At 39.0% G+C, this 27,377-nt stretch overlaps 1 protein-coding gene across 1 annotated transcript in view; it reads right to left on the bottom strand.

The window, feature by feature from the left end:
- LOC134742763 (QRFP-like peptide receptor) overlaps positions 1–26,525 on the bottom strand; it is a 49,400-nt gene extending 22,875 nt beyond the window's left edge. The window contains exon 1 of the mRNA XM_063675950.1: positions 26,491–26,525. Coding sequence (XP_063532020.1) covers positions 26,491–26,525 — 35 coding nt within the window. The remainder of the gene's footprint in view (positions 1–26,490) is intronic.
- Positions 26,526–27,377: the final 852 nt, after the last annotated feature.

Below are 27,377 nucleotides of genomic sequence, written 5' to 3'. Positions count from 1 at the left end.
GTATGGCACAGATTAATAAATAGTTATGGGTAGAGTTCCCACTAGGCCAGACCAGGTCGTCATTTTATAAGAACTACTTATTGTGGTTATATAAATAAAACAATAATATTTTATATATTGTTTTATTTACGACGATCACAATAAGTCAATAAATATATGCTTTTGTGATGTCCAGAATTATCCAGTATTTAATAAAGTGGGTGCCAAAAAACTCGCCTCATAATATCCCATTCATAAATCCAAGTTGCTACGTGAATTATTTTGCGGGCCGTCAAATTACGTGTTAATTTCGGCTGAATGATCAAATTCAATGCCGATCGAAGCCAATTGAAATGAGATGAGGAATATAAATTCGGTTCGTGATTTTGCTTCAAGATGGGGGCCTAGTCAAGATGGCAATTGATGATAGGAAAAGGAAACGCCAATCGAAACTAATACAGGGTGGCTAAAAAATAAGTGCATTCCCGTTGCCAGGGAGGTTTTGGGATTATACTGAGCAATTTTTACTATAGGACCAACCCCGAAATCGCGATAAAAAAAAAATGTTTCATACATTTTAGGTGGTCTATTTTCTATGGGAGGGGTAATTTGCGATTGCGAACGAGATCACCCACGCACACTTCTATAAGGATTGATTCACCCCGCGCCGTATCGCTTCGCTTCGCGTTCGCGTGTTGTTCGCCTACGTAGTACGCTGCGTATAGTAACAGCGGAAGCAAAAGAATCAGCAACATCATCGTATAAAACTACCATACAGGCAAGACATCAATAGACGTATTTTAGATTCTTGACACAGAGAGTCAATTTAATGACTGTATTTGACTTTACTTGCTTACTTTACTTATATCTTAAACTACTAGTGTACCGGCTAGAGTTAGACCAAGATAAGTCTGCAACGAGTTTGATGGGACACGCAGTGCATGTAGTGGCCTTAAACTACGTCCAAAAGGACCCGGGTATGTCCTTAAACTACGTCCAAAAGAGAGGTATGGGCATTGTGAAGGACATCTCGCTTTGTGTGGAAGGGCACAGGACAGCGGATGTCATTCCAGATCTAGAGCAGAGCCCAACTAGGGAGGACCTCCACCTTACAGAAAACCGCAGCCAAATAACACTAGACCCTACTAATAGTTTTGTGTTCCTGCCGGTGACTAAGGTTGCCAGAGCTCGAGGGAGAGGAGTGTTAGGGTCGGCAACGCGCATGTAACTCCTCTGGAGTTGCAGGCGTACATAGGCTATGGAGACTGCTTAACATCAGGCGGGCCGTATGCTTGTTTGCCACCGACGTAGTATAAAAAGTGTTATTTTAAACGTCAAACTTCTATAAAATTATGACTCGTAAATAACACTTGCACTGCGTGTTCTCAAAATCGCTGCAGACTTACCTCGGTCTAGCTCTAACTGGCTGCTACAACATCTGTAAGAAATTGAAGTAATCTTCTCAACCATGGAGACTGTATAAAGGAGCCAAATCTCTATCTATGAAAAGTGTCCATCAAAAAACAATAATTAGGCGGCGCCACCATACACCGAAATACTACCAAAAACAACCTACGTAATTTGGTCGGGTTATTTGTTGCCTTATATGGTTCGTGTTATACTCATGTCCCAGAGCCTAACTAGCGCCACCGGAGAGATTAGGAACTATTATTTAAGGCTTAACGCGGTCACTTTTATAACAATTCTGCCATAAGAGATTGCGATCCTTTCTATACCATCCATATTCTCAACTTTTGTGATTCAAAGCTGTCAAAAATTATATGAAATAGCTGCCTCTTTTAATAAATCCGATGGCGGGGTACCTGCCATAAAGAAATTTGTATTCGACGTAGAGCCTAATCAGTTCCATTGTTAAACTTTCAATATAAAATAATATCTTAGGTACGGTTGCCATTTGAGAGCCGTAACAATTTCATCGTATAAAGAAAGGACGCTTAAGAGCCCATCAACGTGCTTACTAGCGCCACTGCTAAATAATTGTGATTATTTAAATTTAACGATAGATATTTATAAAAGGAGGCCGTTATGTACTGTATTTGTATTTAAGTACCTTTTGAATACATTATAATAGTTTTTACGTGCTGGATTCGTCATTCTATACGTTTTGAGTTCATAGATCGACGAATTCAGCAACATTCAAAAGGTACATAAATTTAAAGGTAAAGGTAAATACAGTAGGTACGTAGCGGCCCCCTTTTTTAAATATCCATCGTTAAATTTAAATAATCACAATTATTTAGCAGTGGCGATAGTGAGCAAGTTGATGGGCTGTTAACACGAGGAAAATTGTAGATAATTATTGAGGGCGCCACTTCCTTCGTAACTGTCACATTTTGGATGGTTTCTAGGCAAGGCTGCGCAAGCGCTGCGTCGCGACACTCCGAAGGGTGCGGGACAGCCGCCACAGTCTCCTGGCCGTCGTGGCAGGGAGATGGGACAGTGCACTTATTAGGCACTGGACCTCCCAACATCTTAGTTAAGGTACTAACAGTAATTTAAGTATATTTGTAAATAACAAAATATGGATTGTATCGTCCGAAATAAATATTTAATATTTTTATTTTATTTTTGACGTAAAATGCTTAAACATGGCAACAATTTCGTATCGAAAATTTTAGTTCCGTTTTATTTAATTTCTACTATTTTATGTCGCACTATAAGTACATTAATTATTTCTGAGAGTTTGTTGTTATAGTAAAAAAAAATTTATTGTAGGTACACAAAAATATTTACAGGGTTGTTAAGATTTAATTAAATTAAACACAGTTGACAAATGTACCTGGCATAGAAAAATACAGTCAGGTTACTCTGGTTCCTACACTAGGCTTAGCCTGTCTCGTAGGTAACCCAGACTCGAATGAGTTTATACAATTATTTAACATAACTTAAAGCCTATAAGAAGAGGAGATAGAAAACAGAATTAATTTCACATTTTTTTACAATAAATTATTAAGAAACAAGCATTCTAAAACTATCTTAAATTCTAATATTCTATTGATTCTAACTAAATTAAATTAAATTAATTAATTTTCTAAAATAAAATAAATATAGAAAACAGAACCCTAAAAATATAACAAAGTACATAAATAGCGATACAGAATGTATGTGTTAACGTAAAACGATGTAAAAAACACGATAAACTTATTTAAATCTCATAATAGTCATAATGTTACAGAATAATAAACACATCGCAAAGAAAAATGATTGAGTGCCAACTGTGCCAAGTTGTTCGTATCTTTCGTCTATTTTAATTCGCTTTAAGTTATATTAACCTCAACTTGTGAAATATAAAGAAACTTTTAATAAGCGAATTAAACTCGAAGTTGCTAAAAGTTGTAACTTGTCACCAATTGTATACATTATTATTAAGTATACTTACTCAGAAACTTTTATGCGAAGTATCTCTGAGCGCTAAAAGTTATGACAACTGTAAAGTTTATAATGTTGACGTAATTTACATTAAAAAAATGTTTATTATAAATTATTAGGAAAATAACAATTACACTTATTCAAACTTTAATTTTTACTCATTATTATTCACAACGACGGGACTTAATCGCGTAAAATAAGTTTTATATTTACCTCCGACGTGAGGACGGCGTTGTCCCCGTGGTCTCTGAGAAGACAGAAGGTATCAGCAGTATGTATGTAGTATAAGCTCCATTTGACGATTTTTTGGTATACCTATACCCCTTTTGCGTAGCATGCCAGTATAGTCAAGGTATTAAAATATCAACACGGACAAAGTGCCAATACAGATACACCACCTTATTGCCCATACATTATGTTAGTGTGTACCAGGGCTCGGAACCGGTATTTTTTAAAAACCCCGAAATAGCCCAATATTTTGAATTTTATATGCTCATTACGTAGGACTGAATCATGTATTTAGGAAACAATTTTGCATTATTAAAACGTCACATTAAAAATCAAATTATAAACAAAAGAACGAAAAAGAACGTAATAATACCGGTATTTTTGTATGGAGCAAATACCGGTTTCCGACCCCTGGTGTGTACATATTTTTGGCACTTTGTCCGTATCGATATTTAATGTTAACTGTACAGTAGCGTCGTATTTCACTGCCATGTGCCTATGCAAAAATCTAGGATATTCTCCGTAGTAATTTATTTAGTGTACACTACTTGGAGCCCAAATGGTCGCGCACGGTACGAGTACAATACGAGCAACACAGAATTACTTTTTGCAAACGCTTGTACTGCGAAATCCCTTCAGAGTTTTCCCAAGAGGCAAATATGGGTTCCATCGAGAAGTGAATAGCCATTTAAAGGGTAGCGCCTGAAGTACAAAGTCTACAAAGGCAACAGGAGCCAGATTCAAACTTTGAAAATTTTTACTTGTCTTGATATTGGTTTGGATATTCCTCGATTTTTATCCCTGATTGTTACACAAATTTGTTTTTTGTATTAAGCGAGAAATTAATTTTGTATTAAAACATCTGCAAACGATACCACAATGTGTAGAAACAAAGGAAAGGTGTTGGGGGCGATACAGTGAAGTGCGTATATACCGGGTTTTTCCTGTAACAGGAGCATTAAATTAAGCTGTAGGCTGTACTCCTCAAACTGACCAACATTTGTTCAGAAAATAAAACTATGAAAACGGATTATATCGCGTATATTGAATTTATAATACATCCCGACGTTTCGAACTCTTTACAGCGTTCGTGGTCAACGGGTGACTGAGGAAAAATTACAAAATGCAAAAATACCCACATACTAAAATAATGAACAATCATAGACTACAAACTTTAAGGCTGGTTGTACATGCAAAATCGGTTCATAAGGCTAGTTATACACTATAATTGTTTTTCAAGTAAAGATATATATATATACGCGATAAAAATAAACTATGCCGGCTCCAACCCTACACCACGGACCCGAGAAGATTTAATTCCCTCCTAAATTGTAGGAGGGTATCCCAATATGGGACCGGCAACAAACTCGGCGGGACACATCTTTTCAAAACATCAGAATGTCCAGCATCATCCAACACTACGGTCTCACAGTCTATGTCTCGCTTGCTCCTTTATCAGGTGGACTACAGGATCCCAAGCTGGTGGTAGAGAAAAGCCATCTTCCCTATTAAAGTTTGGATATTTCTTAATCTCAATGGCCTCGCGCAGCATTCTGGGTATGTAACGCTTCTCCTTGGCAAGAACCAGAGGCTTATCAAACTTGATTGAGTGATTGGCTTTATCCATGACATGCTCACAGACAGCAGACCTAGGTCGACGGTGCTTGACATCAGCTATGTGTTCCTTCACCCGAGTGGAAATGCTCCGTTTCGTCTGCCCGACATATGATAGGCCACACTCACAGTCCAGCCTGTACACTCCTGCAGTCTGTAGAGGGGTATTGCATTTTACAGGCCTCAGGAATTGTGACATCTTCTTCATTGGCTTGAAATATGTTTTTATAGAAGCACGCTTCAAGATGTGGCTGATCCTGTCCGTGACCCCCCTGACAAAAGGCAGAATGGCAGGCCTGCGCTCGACTGTGGGGATCTTAATGTGGGACCTCTGGTTGACCCGCGGTATCCTGAGCTCGTTTGCCTGGAGCGCGCGCCTGGCATGCTGGAGCTCCGCGGCCAGATGCTGGTCATCACATATCCTCTGGGCTCTCTGAAACAAAGATTTGCCTACTGTAACAAGTTGACTGGGATGGTGATGCGATTTGCCATTTAAGTACCTATCAGTATGAGTAGGTTTCCTATACACAGTGCGACCTAGGGTGTTATCAGGATTTCTTTTTACCAATACATCTAAGAAGGGGAGAGAACAGTCTTTTTCCAACTCCATAGTAAATTTTATTTTGCTATGGATGGAATTTAGGTGATCCAAGAAAGTTGAAACACTACTTTTTGGAAGTATAGTAAAAGTGTCATCTACGTATCTTTTAAATATCTTCGGTCGCACAGGAGCCAATGAGAGTGCCCTCTCCTCGAAGTCCTCCATAAAGATGTCAGCGACTACTGGAGACACCGGAGACCCCATGGCCACGCCGTCGACTTGAAGATAGAATTCACCATTCCATAGCAAGTACCCAGATGTAAGGCAATGTTCCAACAGCTTAGCATATTCCTCTGACATGTTCTGCTCACATAACCTCTTCTTGACAATTTCAATGCAGTCTTGTACCGGTAGGCTTGTAAATAGCGACTGGACGTCAAAACTGACCATGATCTCATCATCAGTCACTGATGACATCACAAGACTGCATTGAAATTGTCAAGAAGAGGTTATGTGAGCAGAACATGTCAGAGGAATATGCTGAGCTGTTGGAACATTGCCTTACATCTGGCTACTTGCTATGGAATGGTGAATTCTATCTTCAAGTCGACGGCGTGGCCATGGGGTCTCCGGTGTCTCCAGTAGTCGCTGACATCTTTATGGAGGACTTCGAGGAGAGGGCACTCTCATTGGCTCCTGTGCGACCGAAGATATTTAAAAGATACGTAGATGACACTTTTACTATACTTCCAAAAAGTAATGTTTCAACTTTCTTGGATCACCTAAATTCCATCCATAGCAAAATAAAATTTACTATGGAGTTGGAAAAAGACTGTTCTCTCCCCTTCTTAGATGTATTGGTAAAAAGAAATCCTGATAACACCCTAGGTCGCACTGTGTATAGGAAACCTACTCATACTGATAGGTACTTAAATGGCAAATCGCATCACCATCCCAGTCAACTTGTTACAGTAGGCAAATCTTTGTTTCAGAGAGCCCAGAGGATATGTGATGACCAGCATCTGGCCGCGGAGCTCCAGCATGCCAGGCGCGCGCTCCAGGCAAACGAGCTCAGGATACCGCGGGTCAACCAGAGGTCCCACATTAAGATCCCCACAGTCGAGCGCAGGCCTGCCATTCTGCCTTTTGTCAGGGGGGTCACGGACAGGATCAGCCACATCTTGAAGCGTGCTTCTATAAAAACATATTTCAAGCCAATGAAGAAGATGTCACAATTCCTGAGGCCTGTAAAATGCAATACCCCTCTACAGACTGCAGGAGTGTACAGGCTGGACTGTGAGTGTGGCCTATCATATGTCGGGCAGACGAAACGGAGCATTTCCACTCGGGTGAAGGAACACATAGCTGATGTCAAGCACCGTCGACCTAGGTCTGCTGTCTGTGAGCATGTCATGGATAAAGCCAATCACTCAATCAAGTTTGATAAGCCTCTGGTTCTTGCCAAGGAGAAGCGTTACATACCCAGAATGCTGCGCGAGGCCATTGAGATTAAGAAATATCCAAACTTTAATAGGGAAGATGGCTTTTCTCTACCACCAGCTTGGGATCCTGTAGTCCACCTGATAAAGGAGCAAGCGAGACATAGACTGTGAGACCGTAGTGTTGGATGATGCTGGACATTCTGATGTTTTGAAAAGATGTGTCCCGCCGAGTTTGTTGCCGGTCCCATATTGGGATACCCTCCTACAATTTAGGAGGGAATTAAATCTTCTCGGGTCCGTGGTGTAGGGTTGGAGCCGGCATAGTTTATTTTTATCGCGTATATATATATATATCTTTACTTGAAAAACAATTATAGTGTATAACTAGCCTTATGAACCGATTTTGCATGTACAACCAGCCTTAAAGTTTGTAGTCTATGATTGTTCATTATTTTAGTATGTGGGTATTTTTGCATTTTGTAATTTTTCCTCAGTCACCCGTTGACCACGAACGCTGTAAAGAGTTCGAAACGTCGGGATGTATTATAAATTCAATATACGCGATATAATCCGTTTTCATAGTTTTATTTCATGAGTAACTATCGCGGTAACCGAAGACAATATTTGTTCAGAAACTTTTAAAAATAACTTGTGTTTTGATTTTCATTACGATTAAAGTTTATTCTAAGACGCAATGTAGACGTAGAAGTAGACGCAAACTTTGCATTGTTATGTTTAAAGGGTGACAAGCAACGTCAAACACACAGATGGCAGCGTACATTGAAAATAATATTTAATTAGTATGAAAAATTTATAATCTAAAAATTTCATAATTTTAAAAAGTTGCTGAACAAATGTTGATCGGTTTGAGACGTACAGCCTCCAGTTTAATTTATTGCTCCACAGGAAACACCGTGTATAAAGGCGCTAATTTATTTTGTGTCTGTTGTTGAGATTTATCTTCTCTCAAACATTCGTGTTGCGTCTCTTTCCTGAATTTGGCAAACCAGTAACATAACCACACTAAATGAGATAAAGATTTACAGTGTCTTCAAATTTTACAGCTCGCGGTTTGCGTCAAGTCATGTTACTGACATAATTGAATGTCTTTTAAAGCTGACATTTGTATAGGTGGGGAGCCGGCGATGCGAAATGCGTAGCTACTCGAGCGTCGTAGACCTATTGGAATCGAAAGATTAGATGATAAGAAGAAAAAAGGTTACTTATATAAAGTTTTCTTTTCCAGCGAGCAGGAAAGCGACTACAGATTTTTTTTAATTGCAGGGGGTTGGTGGAGGGTTAAAAAATCGTTCAGTAGATTGTGGAATCGGTCACTTTGGTACAAGTCTATGCCGTAATTTTTCTATAACTGAATAGACACCTATTTGTATGCATTTCCTTAATCTGACGACCACAAGTTCGACGCCCTATTTTCACATTGTAACCGTCAGATTAAGGAAATGCGTATAAATAATCGTTCGATTTAGTAATAGCACAATTATAGCATTAATTTGGACTAAAATGACCAAATCCACAATGAACCCCCCACGAACCAACTGCTCAACATAGACGGCGAAAAGTGGTAAAGGTAGACTCCACGGGGTACCAAGATATTACGCGCTCGAGTAACTACAAAAATCCGCTCTTGGGCTCCCCGACCAGTATATCAACTGCAGCGTCCACAGCGACATTACAGATGCGGCGTTGATGTCGCCGCTGTACCTATCTGTCAATTCCCTTGATAAAATTAATGACATCGGCCGTCGCTTAAATGCCGTGATTGTCTATCAATACGTCACTCATTTTATCAAGGAAATTTATAGGTCAGCGGCGGCATATAAACTGCCACAGTAATTGATTCGGTCAAATTGTAATTGTGTTTTTTGAAAAACAAATTATAGCCAGCTTGGCAGTATGATAGTATGCAGAGAAAGATGCCCGCAATTTGCAAACTTGAATTTTCGCGGTTATAGCATAGCCCAGTTAGCGTTGCTCATACTACTCACTCGCTCCGTGCAACCCCGCCAGCTAGCGAACGGTTAATTTACTTGGTATTATATTTCTCTCTTTCTTCTTCTTCATTTCCTGTTACCCCCTGCCGGGGTGTAGGGCTCGAATCTTGTTCTTCCATTGACTTTCGGTCTTGGGCAGCTTGGGTAACCTCCTCCCACCCCATCCTAATACATCCAGCTCTTGCTCCACAGAACGACGCCAATTAGATTGCGACCATGTTTCCGCTTGCCGGGCATCTTCCAGGTCATTATATTTACGTACCGAAAATAGAGTTAGACCAAGAATGGTCAGCAGAGATTTTGAGAGCACACGCAGTGCAGGTGTTATTTTAAACCTCAAACTTCTATGAAATTATGACGTATAAATAACACTGGCACCGCGCGTGCTGTCAAATTCTCTGCAGACTTTTCTTGGTCTAACTCTATAAAATTAATTTAAAAGCACTTTAAAGTAACAAGTAAATGTAAGTGACATTAAAGGGTGTAAATTGATGTAATTTGTGAAATTTTCAGCTTAAAGTTCTTCCATTTGCCGAAAATTGTCAATTACTTGAAATCTATTAACGTCGTCGTCGTCGAATTAGAACAAATTATCGAATTGAAATTAATTTTGGAACTATGAAATTACGAAATAAAATCTAAACTATATTTTTTAAGGGCGCCAAAAATTTCGCGATTTCGGAATTGGCCCCATAGGAAAAGTTGTCCCCTCAACGTAATTCCACCATGTATAAATTAATAACTTTCGATTAGCGTTTTCGACCAGAATCCGAGCACATGGCAGACCCAATTTAGCTACGGATAACTGTCCGTTCCACTGTTTACTAAGTACTAGGTAAAAGGTAACAATGTGTGTAGATTTAGGCCTTCACAAATAAGTGTCACTTGTTAATTAGACTGTGAGTAGAGTACCTTTACGTCAACTATGTAATATGTTGTAAATTGATGATTCCTAATTCTAACCAGCCCTAGCTAGTTAGAACTAGGAATTATCCCTATACCTTACCACCCATTAGAGTTAGAACTAAGTGTAAGAGGGGTTGTTAAACTAGTAAGGTTTACGCCCGTACGTATAAATATGCATGTTACAGTACCGGGTTTTTGTATGAGCTTGTATAGAGTAAACAATATAGGTTAGTTTGTAGATTAGAGTTTTGAATGATTCACGGTTAGTTTCACTAGACTTATATTGACCGGGATATAGACCGTGATTACCTTTTGTACAAATACAAAAATTTTAATCGTGAAGATGGGTTTAAACTGTCAAATGTGTGGAATCCTGTGATTTGTTTGTGTAAAAAACCAGTGATATCCGAATCAAACACGCGTAGTGACACCGTGAGTGTAGTGTGTTTGGACAGACCAACGAGTGTGAACGCGACCGGACCAACAAGTGTGAATGCGACCGTTGGTAACGTTGAAAGTGAACGCAGCCGACGCGCAAGAATGAGGGTAGACAGAGCGCTGTCTACACAACTTTGACACCCACCCGCTATCTTCAGTCACCCGTGAACATGATGCATGTAACTGCGTCGAAATATCGGGAGCTCACAAATAATACAAAAGGTAATCACGGTCTATATCCCGGTCAATATAAGTCTAGTTTGTAGATTGCATATTTTACTAGTCATTTTATACAAATATATGACGAATATTGCAATGAAATAGTGTGAATAATAAGATACTCAGCATAATTATTACTAAAAAGCCTCTAGTAAAAAAATGAAGTTAACCATACATTTAAAAAAAAACCTCTATGAAAAAACCATAAACATGAGACCAATTTTTCTCATCGCCCGTACAAAGGAATACTACTAGACTACCTAAAGCAGTGAGGTGGAAGTCACTCACAAAAAAAAGTTATAGCGTAAAAACATGGTGATATATTATTGGCCGGTACCTACGTAGGTATGTGGTAATTGGCGCCCGAACTGATTAACAGATTTTTGAGGGTTCCGTACCCAAAAGGGTAAAAACGGAACCCTATGACTAAGACTCCGTTGTCTGTCTGTCTGTCCGTCTGTCACCATGCTGTATCTCATGAACCGTGATAGCTGCTAGCTAGACAGTTGAAATTTTCACAGATGATGTATTTCTGTTGCCGCTATAACAACAAATACTATAAACAGAATAAAATAAATATTTAACTGGGGCTCGAATACAACAAACGTGAGTTTTTTCCTGTTTTCTGCGTAATGGTACGGAACCCTTCGTGCGCGAGTCCGACTCGCACTTGGCCGGTTTTTTAGAATTTGGTTTGAAAAGAGTTTTTAAAGAATAAAGAATAAAGATCATTTATTTTCAGCTAAAGGTTACAGACATTCCAGGGGTCTCCGCACTAGGCAGTGCCTGTATCGCGGGGAACCAATTATAATTTAAATATCAGACTTTGTTACAATTAAAAACTATCATTTAGTAAGAAACTACTAACTACAAACTAAGGCTTAATCTAGACACAATATTGAAACTAAATTTTGTTAAATATGGCTTCTGTCTCGGCATAATTTTGTGAGTGCAGCAGTTTGAAAAGCAGTTTTTTTCGCTTCCATTTGTGTGCAATCCCTGAGATTACATAGTTTATTTATAGCATTGTATGTAGACGCCCTGATGCGTTCCCCAAATCTTTTTTTTAAACTATTTTTGCAAGAAATATAATATACGTGATTTTTCACGGGTAGTTACCTAATGGCGGTAGGCGTTTACGTCGCTTTAGTACCTCATTAGTATTCGTATTAGTATTGAATTGTAGTTAATAACACCGTAAGTGCCGACTGCTATACATATGTTAGCTTAAACGTAACTCATTACGTGTCCACTACGCAAGCAATGTGACATTTCCCATATAATGCCGTAGATTACAACCAATGTAACGACGTGTACTGTGTCTTCGCAGGCCTGGGTGCCTAGCCAAGATGCCAATCGTTTACGCTCCGTTGCTAATGAAACGCCAATATCTCTGTCGCACTAATATGAAAGTAAAAGTAATAGAGAGAGATGACCGTATCGTTCACTGTTACCCGGTGTGTATCAGCCATTTCAATTTAAGTTACATGTAAATATGTTGGCGTATTCTATAAGCTTTTGTTACGAAAATTAATACAATGCGATACAATTATTAAATGTACACAGCAGTTTCTTCTTAACTGTCAAACTTTTCACATTTGAAATGAGAATGCGCCCTTGGCGTGTATTCTGTCCCTGAGGCCAATTCAAACTTACATTGTGACATCAGAATGATATCTAAATGATTTCAGTCGCCCGTGCGTCTCGCTTACGCCAATACGTAATACGAGTACGATCGCAAATCGCGACTGACATCATTTAGGTATCATTTTGATGTCAGAATGTAAGTTTGAATTGGCCTCCCTGCTCTTTATAACAGCTGCGGTTGTACAAAATTTCTAATTGTTTAAAATGGGTGTTGTAAACTTTGTGCACAATGTAACTGGTTCACTTATTACGTGTAGAGTTAAGGCGGTTCCCTGAGCCAGAAGGCGAAAAATCTCCTTATAATTATGATCCTGTTTTTCTAAGAGGCGTTGATATTCGTAGACGTGGAAAAAATATTTATGTAGTTCTTGACTATATTATCTTTAATATCATAGCTTCCGATACACGAATTATGACACTTCGCTCGATACAATTAATTCCCAAAGTAACCTCTAACTCGAACTTTTAATCCAACTTTACTCGGTTATTTATTATGTGATACTATAAATAAAAAAAGAAGAAAAAGCAATCTTAACTTAAATAATAATTTCATAGCTTTCGAATTTCGATATTGTAGGGTAACGTTTTTAAAATGAATAAAAATCGACAAAATTCGATCAAAAGTGACACTTGGCGCGCATGGTTTTTCCCGTTCTTTCTTGCGAAATGTGACAGAGACAGCGGCAAACCGACGGAACGGCCTTAAGAGTTATGTTTTAAATGTAAATACGAGTAGAATTTTGTTCAAATTAATTGTTTTAAGCGTGAAGATGTAACACACAGACAGACAGACATGCAGACTTTCGCATTTATAATATTAGTATGGATAGTATCCATACTAATCCATAGTTATGTCTCACAACAGTTTAAATTCGATTATCCCTCCCTACTTCTTGCGACGTTACAGCCAAAAAGATAGTGACTAATACGAATTTGATTGCATTATTAAGCTACCGTTTTTAGGGTTCCGTACCCAAAGGGTAAAAACGGGACCCTATTACTAAGACTCCGCTGTCCGTCTGTCACCAGGTTATATCTCATGGACCGTGATAGCTAGACAGTTGAAATTTTCACAGATGATATATTTCTGTTGCCGCTATAACAACAAAAGTACGGAACCCTCGGTGCGCGAGTCCGACTCGCACTTGGCCGGTTTTTTTTTGTATCATTGACTGAGAACCATTGTCAAACAAGTACTTGAATGGTATCTTTAGCTTCGTATAATTTGCGCCGGGATAGGGACTCGGAATTTTCAGACCCTCGACAAATTATACAAAGCCTCATTAGTCTTTAATGTAATCGACACAGAACAAAGGCAAATCATCGGACTGTATTGGGTGGGATAGACCGTTGCTTTAAATTGGATTATTTTAACTATTGAGCGAGTCGATCTTACGCCTGTATTCAGAATTTATCCTTTGGTGTCCTAGGGGCCTAAATCTTCTAGCCAAAAATTTACTTTCTTGAAGTTTGATTTTCATTTAAATAAATAAATATGTGGTATTTTCTATAAAAAGGGACCTTATTGTCGATGGCGCTTACGTCATTATAAACGATCCACCTATATAAATACAATGCCGCGCGACGCTATACGGCGTAAGCGCCATCGACAATAAGGTCCCTTTTCATAGAAATTGCCCCATATTATATCTTACATAAATCGATGTAATGCCACAGTTGTGGGTAAAAGAAGACGATATAATATAATAGATACTTGAATACATAGAAAACAACCATACCTTAAAGTTCGTATCTTAAAATTAGAATCAGAGCGTTTTCACATTGTCCGCTCCGCGTAGTCAGGCCGCGGGGGCGCGCCGGGCGCCGTCTTTAACGGTCGCGCACAATACAACAAGCATTATGTCTACACATACGCACACAAACAAATATTATCGCTCCAACAGCTGACGGGGAGCTCCGACATGGCTGAATTTATCGTAAGCGCCTTTCCGATATCGGATGTCGGAAGGCGCCTATGACAAAAACATCTGCAGGAGAGATGCAATTGGCATTGTCCGCTTTTTTTGCGTTATTTATCGTTTTTTAATAATAATGTTTTATTAAATACATAAATACAGAGAAACACATTATATCTTACATTTTACTTCCTTCCGACATCCGATATCGGATCGGCCGAATGGACCACTAACATGTAAAGTATCTTTAATAGTAGTAGTAGTAAAACTCTTCATTGTACAAAAAGAAACATAAAACAAGAGAAAAACGCATCATTTGTACAAAGGCGAACTTATCCCTTTCAGGGATCTCTTCCAGTTAACCTTCACTTTGCTGTGTGTTGGGTCGGTAGACTTGAAGAGCCGCAATTGTACCTCCAAAGAGCCGCATGATGCTCGAGAGCCGGTGCGATTTTCAAGACTTTTGAAATGAATATAATCCGCTGCTAATGTCTATTGTTATTATATCATTGTACCTTTTAACGACGAACATTCTCAAAAGGCACTCTAATATTAGGACGTGGCATAATTTATTCAATTTGGCCCTTAGTTATTGTTTCCAAAAATAGGCCACTACGTTTGTAAGGAGCCTGATCTCTCGAGAAATATTGTTCATATTGTATTTTCACATAAGCCTCGATCTGCTGTAATTGTGTGTTTACTTATAACTAACAGAAAAACTGCACGCATTTGTATTCTTAACTCTGTAAATACGAATTTTATATTAGTTTTAACTCTGTAACTTTAAAGTTGAATAAAAACCTTTTAACGTTTCGCTTGAGATACTTGCTATCGAGGTTCCACTGTAAATACAGTAAATACATATGTAATAATTAGAGTGTGAAGCTACTTTTACACGTAAACTTTATATGCATTCCAGCTTTATATCTGTACATCCTGTAGTCGTTAAACTATTAGGAGGTAGCATTTATTTTTGGTGTGTTTTTTATTTATTTATTATAAACTGATCGGCGATTGGCCCTAGTCACACCTGATGGAAAGTGAAGACAGGGCCTAAGATGGAGCTCACCGGTTCAGTAACAGCCTATTCACTCTTGTATCCGCTACTGTTTGATAATGACGAAGTAGCTCGGTTCGAATTTCTTGCAGTGCAGCTAGACTGTAATGATAATGTGAATATTTTGACAAACTTTGGTCAGGGTGTTGGATAAAGTTTTAATTAGTTTCCAGTCAGCGGTTAACGAGTAAACTGCTTTTTGACTAATACGGGACCAATCTGTATGTTATGTATATACTTAATCAAGAAAATAATTTTCATAATCGGTCCAGAAATGGTGAAGATATATGGAGTAACAAACATTACAAAAAAAATACAGCCGAATTGATAACCTCCTCCTTTTGAAATTTGGAAGTCGGTTAAAAAAACTTAGATTCATATCCATATACATATATATGTAAATGTATATAAATACTTAGATTTTAAATTGTAAGTACTTGCACTACTAAGACTACCATATTTCATTTGTAAGAATGTATGCAAGAAAAAAAGGTTTTTATTATATTTTATTCGTACATCTTTAAAGGAGTAACGGCCCAATTCGAACAACGATCTAGATATCCATTAGATATGAATCAGAAACGATAAAGAGATATTTAAGATCGTCATGTCAAATTTGACATTTCCGCGATTCCGAATGTCCTCTCGAACGATTTCTTTAAGATTTTCTTAAGATATTACTTAGACATCCAATGGATATCCCAAATATTCATTGGATGTCTAAGTAATATCTGGATGAATGGATATGGATGAATGGATATCCCAAAATGTCACAATAATTGTAGCGTATAATGACAATTGGTTTCTCGAATCGAACTGCAAAAGATAACTAGTTGAGAATTAAACTATAACGTATCTATTAGATCTCGTATTGTTATCGTATCTAGTAATTATCACGTTGTTCGAATTGACCAGTGACGCCCTCATGATACTCGGCAATAAGTTACATTTTACTAGAAAACACACTCATGCATGAAATGTTATAACTTGAAACATGCTCGGCGAAGCGTGCGCCTGTAATTTGATCAATTTCAATGAGATCAAAGCAATGAAGTGAGGAAATTGGACCCATTTAGAAATAAATTCGGTTTGATATTCAGGTATTTACCTCTCTTCATTTTCCTTAATATATCATAATTTATATGATATAATACAAAAAATGACGGTTTTTGATTATTTAGGTACTAGGGAACATTTTTTAAAAATTGACACCCTTATCATTTATGTAATTAAGTATATGTCATTTCTCCTCATAATTACGAGCTCTTTCTACCCCAAATAAAAAGTGTCTCAATAGTTTTAAGACGTTTCTGAAACAAAAGAATGAATTTCTGAAAAAGACACAAAACATTATTTTATTGAACAGAGAAAAAAAGCCTTTTATTTCTTGATTTTAAATTTGTTCGTATTTGATTTCTGTTTTTTTTTTTAATAATTTTTTTAAGAACCCCGTGTTCGCAGGTGAAGGATAAATTTAAATAAAAACTATTTAGTGACTGTGAGCTGTAGACATTTAGAAAAATTTGCTAAACCAGTAGACCGAGCACATGATTGGCGCGACAGTATCTCGCCGCGCGATAGACTATCCGTCTTTTACTAACTGTATGAATTAAAGAGGGACGGGTAGTCTATGTCGCGGCGAGATACTCTCGCGCCAATCATAGGCTAGCCCGGCTGAAGCGACAAAAAATCTATTTAACTATTGAAGCACACAATTTCCAGAGACTCAGATGAGAATTGCGACCTGTAGAGGAGAACATCCCCGGACATATTTAAGAACGCATTTAGGTCCAAGCTGAAACGTAAACCTTCGCTAACGCTTGGTCAATAATTATTTTTATAATTAATGGCAGAAATTAACTTTATGACTATAAAAAGAAAAATAATTAATTAAAAACGTTGTTTTTTCACTAAATAATAAAAGAGCTAAAGGACAATTTGCGCCGAACAATGAAGAAACAATAACGAAGTCAACAAGTAAATATTTCGACAAGGAATTATTTCAAGCTCCAATTCCATTCCCTTTGACAATTCTAAACAACAAAACCAATAATTATGCCCTTGAACAAATATTGGTAACTATGGAATATAATAAATAAGGACTAGATAGTAAAGTTTAAATTACTTTAACGTTGTTAACTTCCATAAGGAAAAATTTAAACAACATATTTTGCTTGACTTTTTTTTTCAATAACTTTGACATACTTTTTTATTAAAATAAGATACCAAAACATATTAATAAACAATACAAAAAATAACATAAAATTATATTTAATCTAAATACAAACGATACAAAAATAAAAACTATATTAAAGTAAACTAAATCTAAAAAATCGGCCAAGAGCATGTCATTATTTATTTTATTATATTTTTTTTTTTCATATTTTTTTGGATCCATGGTTCAAAAGTTAGGGGGACATTTTTTTTTCCTTTTTTCTTTTATTTTCAAAAATATTAATTTTATGAAAAAATGGTTGTTGGCAACCCGTTTTCGTTTGGAAAGACCTATCCACCGATACCCCACACTATTTAGTTTAAGCAAAAAATAATAAAATAGACATTTTGTGTTCAGCCCTAAAATATTTTTTTTTTCTTGTAAATAGGTTTTATTTTACCGTTCTGTTGCCATGCATGATTTATGTTATGTATCAATGCCAAATTTCAGCTTTCTAGCACTAACGATCACGGAGCAGAGCCGCGGGCGGAGGGACAGACTGACAAGGAAAAACTATAAAGGTTCCTAGTGGACTACGGAACCCTAAAAAGGCCCCTGCGACAAGGTCCCGAAGATGCTGGCTGCGTTACCCCGATGAACTAAAAGTTTTAATCTTGTTGACTTTGCCCCATCTGCCTCTTCGGCTAGGCTATTCACAAACGAAATCTTCAAGAAAAAGAGTACTCCTATAGCTTAAAGGCCGGCATTACAACCCCTCTAGCTCTAGTGTTGCGGATGTCCATGACCGACGGTAATCGCTTACCATCGGGCGATTTGTCTGTTCGTCTGCCTCCTATATCATAAAAAACTTTATAAAGTTCACCAGGTCCAGAGGACCTAGCCAAAGATGACAATTTGTACATCGGAGAAAAAAAATGTATCAGGATGGCAGATGCTACGAAAAGTCACGTGACTATTCCATATTTCCATGACTAGGCCCCCAGGTATAAGCTCCTGCTAGACTATAAGCAGGCTGCACCATGACCATCTGCACAATCAACTTAATAATATGGTGATACCAGCCAACATCCCACAGAAAACATCAAATAAAAAAACTGGGCGACCGCTTTTTCGTAAATTTTTACACAAATTGATGTTTATTAAACCTCATTAAACATTTAATTTTTCATTTATTATAATAATTAGGAGCAAACAATTGTGAACATATCTACGGAAACTCCTACGAACGAACGCTATACAGCGGTTAAAAATTTTAAAACATATGGCGGCGTCATCGTCAGCATAGAGCGTGCGTAAGATTGACTGATTTTTGAATGCTAGCGTGACATTTCATAAAGTACCCGAAAGTTATGCTGTCCAGTTCAGACCGTGTACCTACCTAATATAATAAACCATGTTACGAACTCATTTTCCCTGTCATTTTTCATGCGCACACGCGTTGATTGATGGCTTTGGGAGTAAACACTTTTTTAGCGTGCAATTTACTTGTCAGTTATTAAATAAAAATAACGACTAGACTCCTTGAAGAACTTGACCGTGCATTGAACTCGGTAACTGAGCGCACGAAGTACCTACCCATAAATAGTGTTGTTGGCTATAGTCAGGTCATAAGTTGTGTCACAAAGAGTTTTGACTGATAAAAAACCGGCCAAGTGCGAGTCGGACTTGCGTTCCAAGGGGTCCGTATATTATACAATGTTTAACAATGTATTTTTCATTACTTTTTTATTGAAGGCTTTGTATTACATTTTATCAGTCAAAACCTTTGTGACAGAATTTATGACCTGACTATATAGATACTGGAATGAAATTTCACAGCGGTCACAAATAAATTTTACGGAAAATTACAGAACAAAACAAGCTAAGACATTATATTATATTAAAATATTGTATTATATTTGTATGTCTTTCCTATCACGGAACAATGGTGTTCCGGACCTTTGGAAGGGGGGCGCGGAGCCAAAGCCAACACGTAGAGGCCCTTATGACACTTTAGTCAAATATAAGGGGTATGATTGGTAAGAGGTGGGGACTCAACCCAAAAATTACTCTCTGGCTCTATAAGACAATAATCCGCCCCTTACTCTGTTACGGTGCTCTGGTTTGGTGGCCAAGAACAAACCTAGGCAACGTACGAGACAAGCTACAAAGACTCCAAAGGCTCGCATGCGCGGCCACCACTGGCTGTACGAGGTCCACACCGACTGCAGCCATGGAGGTCATGTTAAGCCTTCCACCGCTGCACCTACACATACAATAAGAGGCCAGTCTCTCAGCGGTACGGCTGCGAGCCCTTAATATATGGTCCAACATCATAGGAGCTCTTCACACAACTTGCCTGGCTAAGGTATATGACGAATTTCCAGTGCTCAATTCGGGCACGGATCGGATTCATAAACAAGCTATCTTCGACAAAAGGTACAAAATACAGTTATACGAGGACGACAATTACGAAGGACTCAATCCTCGGGAGCTCAGAATCTTCACTGATGGGTCCAAAACAGACAGCGGATCGGGCTCTGGAACCTTCTCAGAAGACCTGAACATGTCAATTACCACTCCGCTAGGAGCCCATAACTCGGTATTCCAGGCTGAGTGCATGGGCATCATAAACGCGGCGGCTGCCATCACTGCAAGGAAGGTAGTAGGATCCTCCATCCGCATACTCTCCGACAGTAGAGCAGTCTTGATGGCTCTAAAAAGCCATATAGTCACATCCAAACTTATACACGAATGCCACGAACGACTAATGGAGGTATGTCATAACAATAAGATCACCCTACAATGGATCAAAGGACACAGCGGATCCCGGGGTAACGATGCTGCGGACGAGCTTGCCAGGCAAGGATCGAGTGCGGGAGCGATTGGCCCAGAACCGATCCTCCCGATACCGTTTAGCAAGGTACGCTCAATGCTGCTGGCACGTACAGGGAAACTACACACAGAACATTGGCTAAACCAGACTGGATGCAGACAGGCCAAACAAGCCATGCCTGGCATCAGCGGAAAGCTCACAAGGGTGCTCCTTCAATTAGGAAAGACCCGACTGAGCATGGTGACCAGTGTCATAACAGGTCATGGACTATTTAACAAACATCTTTTTATAACAGGTGTCACAGACAGTCCCCTATGCAGAGGATGCATGGAGACAGAAGAAACAGCCTCTCACGTGGTGCTGGAGTGCAGCAGAGTGGCCCCATACAGGGCAAAACATCTCGGATCCCCGAGAGACCTCCCCAAGGTCCTACTCAACATCAAAGGTTTGATAGGTTTCCTCGAGGAGCTGGGCTGGCAGGACTAGCCCACCCCTATGTCACGCAAAATAGGCGCCAGTCGTCGAGTTGCGGAAAATCGCCCGAACTACAATACAATACAATACAATACAAGGGGTACACCGAGCAAATGCTGCCCTTGTCCGCAGCACGCAGAGGCAGCACCCGCCAGGGTGTAAGGACTATTGAGAGTTGATGGAATCTAAAATGAAGTAGGTTATTGGGTGAAAGCGATGGACTAAGTACTGAGCTATGGGATAAAAAAAACCGGCCAAGTGCGAGTCGAACTCGCGTTCCAAGGGTTCCGTACATTACACAATTTAAACAATGTATTTTTATGTCAAATGTCTTTACAAAACCCGTAGGGGTCGGATCAAAAACTAAGTAATTAAGTCCGACTCACGCTTGACTGCACATTTATAATAGGTTTTCCGGTGATCTATAGGTAAAGATCTATTTTGTGTATTTTTTTTCAAAATTTTTGACCCAGTAGTTTCGGAGATAAAGGGGGAATGGTCATTTTTTGCCTATTTTCTTGAATAACTTCTAAACTATTTATCTTAAAATTATAAAAGAAATATATTTGAGATTCTAACAATGAGCTCTTTCATATGATATATAACACGATATAGTTTGACAAACTTAATTTTTTAACTTTCTCATTTACCCTCCAAAAGTGGCCCCCGTGGGTAAAATTAATTTGTTTCCGTTACATGTCCATCTTTGGGTCACAAACTTACATATGAGTACCAAATTTTAACTTAATTGGTCCAGTAGTTTCGGAGAAAATAGGCTGTGACAGACGGACAGACAGACAGACAGACGCACGAGTGGTTCTATAAGGGTTCCGTTTTTTCCTTTTGAGGTACGGAACCCTAAAAACTGGACGCCTGCCTAATAAAACGTTATGCAATTTTATTTCCGGCAGACGGTGACGCCCTCACAAGATGGGGCCCCACAAAAAGCGACATCCACACAGCTTCAACATCGGTGTGAGCGGCTGTGGAGCGGCTCAGGGGTGTCGAGAGGTGTGCGCCGCTTTTTACCCAGTGGCTGTTCCAACTCGCGTCTATATTATATTATTATTAATATTTGAGGTATTTTTTAGGGTTCCGTACCCAAAGGGTAAAAACGGGACCCTATTACTAAGACTTCGCTGTCCGTCTGTCCGTCTGTCTGTATGTCACCAGGCTGTATCTCATGAACCGTGATAGCTAGACAGTTGAAATTTTCACAGATGATGTACCTATTTCTGTTGCCGCTATAACAACAAATACTAAAAAAGTACGGAACCCTCGGTGCGCGAGTCCGACTCGCACTTGGCCGGTTTATTAGATTAGACAACAAAATAAAGAACGGCCCGGATAATATTTTGAAACTATTCTTTTTCTCTGCAGCTGAATGCACGTGGCACACCTGTGCATTACTCGTGTGTAGGCTTCATCAATATTTATATGTACCTTTTAATTGCGTAAGTGCTGGAAGATTGATGACTACTTCCAAGAGTACCTAATGGTGCGCATCCAAGAGGCCTTTAATATATTATTTTAGGCCCAAGTCATTAATAAAGTATAAGGCGACGCGTGATGTTGAATTTAGCTTTGGCTCTAAATTCAACATCACTATTTGGACTAATAAACAATTTAGAAGAAATTGGATGTTAGTCCTTAGTAAAGGGGAAGGGAACATTCTTAAAATCACTACCTTTACTTTAAATACAGTTACGGAATTTGCAAAGCGTCCTTATATAGCAAGCGACAAAGTGGGACTTTTTGCTTGGAAACATAATTATGTTGTCGACTCAGATCATAGATCTTATATATATGGTTGTCGAAGACCCCAGCTACCGTACAAATTAAATTAAACAAGTAATAATACGTCATTCAACAATGAAGCCATGTAACGTGTAACGCAGACATTGTGTGCTACAAACAATATGAAACTTTTGGGGTAGCTGTAGGTACCTTTATTGTATTTCATTACTAAAACTTCTAACAACTATTTACCTATACATAATTGTACATGATATGAGTATGTATTTTAACTGCGAAGCCTTTAATCGACGGGCATGAGGCTGTTATGTTTACTAGCGTGTTTTAAGGTACAGCAGGCTCAGAGAACGGAGTTTTTGAAGTTTGAAGTCGTAGAGCTAATCGAATTTAAACTACCGTGAGATATAACTTACTTAGCTAACTTTGCGGTTTCACTCACGTACTCTTAGTCACTAACTCACGCACTGTTAGTGCTTGAAAATGGAGACCTAGGCTTTCCGAAACATGTCGCGCGAGTGACTAAAAATACGTGAGTGAAACCGCAAAGTTAGCTAAGTCGCAGCGCTTTTTAGATCACAATACGATTGCCAAAAATGTAATTAACAATCTTGAGGCCTTTCGCTAGGAATGTCAGGTATTCAAATACTGATTTTATGACTTTCGCTCGATAGAAAAAAGTCAGTGTCATAGGTGTAGGTCTAAAATGCACTTTAAAAAATTATAATTTTTGCACAGAAACTAAAAATGTCAAAATTAGTTCTAACGGCCCGGCCACGACATCGCGCGGCGGCGGCAGCGGCGAGCGGCGGCTATAGGTTGGAGCGAGACACAGCGATCGGACCTTTGGTTCCCACCTATGGCCGCCGCCGCGCGATGTCGTTCGTGGCTGGGCCGTAAAAATGAGCGATATTATGCTTAAGCGAACTCAGCGATTACTTTTTTGTTATAATTGCAAATTATTGCGGTGCTATACGACGTAAGCGCCATCCAATATTAATTGAAGCAGCGTTAATAATATCGTAAGCGCCAACCGCCATAAGGTTTACTATTTCATATCTAGTGAATCTCTAATTCATTTCCCGAACCGCGCCGTAAGTCTCATGAAACTAAAATGACTATAAGGGATTCACCCTAATCCACCCTTCTCTCGAAATAAACCTGTATCTCGATGCGACTTTAACATATAGGCTTGGGAGTCAAGTATGCGTACAGTTTAAGTCGGCGTTAACCAGAGACCAACAAGTAACAAAGGCTGAATATTTCCATATACTTAAAAATGTTATTTTGTTCAACATAGGGAACGAATAAAATTATGTTAATAAATATTTTCTCATTTGAGTTTTTTAAGTTTTTTTAAGTAAACTGAAACAGATGTAATGGTAGATTGTACACCAAGGGGATAAAGCACTGTTTTATGTCACGGGCGCGACACTGAGTCCTGAGTGCAGTGAGGGATTCAAGCGCCCAAGACAAAAACAGTTTTATTCCCGAGGTATATACTCTACTTTTCTCACCTTATGCGAGACAATAAAAAACAGGCTTAGTTCGCAACTTGTTTCTGCCGGCGTGGCCTACTTGATTTAACAAATGAAGATCTTGCGAATCTAGTAGGCCGCGGCTTCGGTTTTCGAATATCGAGGGTGGGTGCAACACATTTTGCTTAACGAAATTAGACTTTATCGTCATAGCAATAAGGATTATGAAAAGTGAAAATTACGTTATTGACCGGCGGGTTATAATGAAATTCGCGGTAATAATGATGGTCGCGTACTGTGCGGTTTAAGAGGAATTTCCTCCCGTGTACGCTTCGGCTGTGGAATGAGCTCCCTGCCAAGGGGCTACAGTACGGGGTTCTCTAAAAAATGAGTGTACAGGTTTTTAAGGGGTCTAATATCTCCGGTGTTGCAGGCGTCCATAGGCTACGGTAACTGCTTACCATCAGGCGGGCCGTATGCTTGATTGCCACCGACGTGGTATTAAAAAAAATCCATACAACATTATAACCCGGCTAAAGCCAAGGGATATAATGTCTTGCTTTCGGTGAGGTTTATATGATATATAATCCGGCTTTGTCGAGCATGTGGTGTAAAAAATAAATTAGCTAGTTCTTTATATAGTATTTTCTTTAAATTATGACATCGATTGTTGTAAATTGAACGATTACGAGTCACTAGGCAATCTGAGACAGTAGGTAATAACTTGGTGATCGTTTAAATTGCCTTTTAATACATTTCAGTGGAATGCGTGCCCGTAATAGGAGGGTGTAGCGAGATGGCAAAGGGGTGCGGAAACCGGAAACCATTCAGTTTTTGACCTTTTACCTGCGTTAAAGAAAAGGAAGAAGGCCGCAGAATTTTTTATCTCACTATTTTTTTATGAAGTAGAAACGTCGGCGAGAGTTACTCCAAATTTTTAAATTAAAGGAAAAATGGATGGATGGATGGATGGTCGCAGGTTCGAGTCCTGCCGGAGGTGTAATTTTTTTTTTTTTTTAATTAACAAAAAAGAATCGACACAAATAAGGTTGGGATCCCCTTATCTGCATAATAGTAATGTAAAATGCTCCATAATTCGAAATTTAATTTAAAACTTACAATTTTTGTATTGTGGTAGGTATGTGGTAGGTACGATTTAAAGAAGACCATCACAACTCTTTTTTATAAACCTACTTTGGTGTCCCACTGCTGGGCAAAGGCCATCCCTCGTTTCCTCCACTCGACCCTGTCATTTGCATTTTCCCACCATTTGGGGTAGAATGCGTCCAAGTCGTCCCGCCATCTCCTTTTCGGTGTGCCTGAACCCCGGCCTGCGTCTATGGTGTTCCGTGGGTCCCACTCAGTAACCATTATGGCCCACCACTACCATCATGTTTTAACACTTACCTAAATGAGTTTAATTTATAAAAACTGTTCAAGCACAGCACTTACCCAGTGGGGACCAAAGTACTGTCCGCGCGCCAATTCCGTGCATTCGGAGGTCGAGGAAGTGGGGGGTGTGCGCCGCGCCCGTACGTACAAAAAGACACCAGTCACCATCACTTTGTCATGACGACCAACATTCCTAACATTCCTCAGCCGTGCACGGAATTCGCTCGCATACAGTAGGTACATTTTAGGGGAACGAAAGCAATTTTGAGCAATGTTAGTATGACTCACAACAGTTTAAATTCGATAAAAGCATTTTTTTATTATTATAAGCTGACCGGCGACTGACTTTAGTCACACCTGATGGAAAGAAGTGAAGACAGAGCCTAAGATGAAGCTCACCGGTTCAGTAATAGCCTATTCACTCTTGCTTTAAAGTTTAAAGATACCGAGGTCATATTCGTCAGGGAATACAGATGACGGGAGCTTTTACAGAGATTACCAGACTTTATTAAGTACTTGTCTCTACTTTAGTCGACAACTGGCATTCGAGTAATCTGCCATAAATTTCCGTATGTCTGTTTCTGCGTTATGATGTAAGACATTATGTTTTATTGAGCAGTCCGTTTGGCGGGTTTATGTGATCGTAAAAGATAATGTGTTTCGTTCAAAATTTCTTCAAACAGTGTGGGCTTGATAATATGTTTTATGGTTGCAGAACTCGACGCATCCATATTAGCCTTCACTGTCACGACAAAAAATCAAGCATACCTTCAGTAAAGTAAAACCCGTTTAAGAAGATTCTGAAGGGACCATTTTTAAAAACGCATCTTACGCTGCGTCTTAGGCGAACACTCACGCGCGGCGAGGCGTTCGCGTTCGCAACGAGTTCGCCCACGTCACTTCTATAGGCATCAAAGGATTGTTTCATCCCGCGCCGCGCCGCTTCGCGTTCGCGTGTTGTTCGCCTACGTAGTACGCTGCGTTAAGTGGAAAAGCGTAAAGATTCACACGAACCTAACCGCCGCCATATACTTGATGTTTTCCCTCATTTTGCCCTGAAAACCGAAATTAATAAAACATCGGCCAAGTGCGAGTTGGACTCGCGCACGAAGGGTTCCGTACCATTACGGAAAAAACAGCAAAAAAAATCACGTTTATTGTATGGGAGCCCCATTTAAATATTTATATTATTATGTTTTTAGCTTTTGTTGTTATAGCGGCAACAGAAATACATCATCTGTGAAAATTTCAACTGTCTAGCTATCATGGTTCATGAGATACAGCCTGGTGACAGACAGACGGATGGACAGACGGACAGCGGAGTCTTAGTACGGAACCCTAAAAATGCGGCTTTTGTTATATTTTAAAATCTGGCTGTAGATATTTGTGTAACAAAAATTGAATTTCGACTCTAACAGTGAAGTGAAACGGAATTATGATTTCGAAGTCAATCACGGGTTGAAATGCCGTTGAATATTATTTTCTGAATGTTCAAATTCTGTAAATTTTTCATTTGTTAGGAATACTTACTGATTTTTTGCTGAGATTTTCAAATTTTAAAATCTCTTATGATTTTAATATTGTTGCCGATACGGATTTCAAACGTACACTTAGACATCATCATTATATCTAAGTAAATGAATTTCTTTTTCGCTTTGTTATTGTTCGCGCGTGGATTCGTGGAGGTATTAGCGCGAGCGAGACGCATGGGCGAATGAGAACAAAATTACATCATTTAGATATCATATTGATGTCAAAATGTAAGTTTGAATTGGCCTCACGATCGCTCGCGCTTATCGGTGAGCGTAAATTTACGGTCCACGCTATGTAATTACATAGGCAAAGGTGTTGGTCCAGATTCTTCGCTATGAGACCGTTCGCTAAAAAGAGTATTGAGACAG

The sequence above is a fragment of the Cydia strobilella genome, chromosome 7 (assembly GCF_947568885.1).
Source record: "Cydia strobilella chromosome 7, ilCydStro3.1, whole genome shotgun sequence".
Lineage (NCBI taxonomy): Eukaryota > Metazoa > Arthropoda > Insecta > Lepidoptera > Tortricidae > Cydia > Cydia strobilella.
The sequence above is the reverse complement of the archived record's forward strand: the minus strand, read 5'-3'. Positions and strand labels throughout refer to the sequence as shown.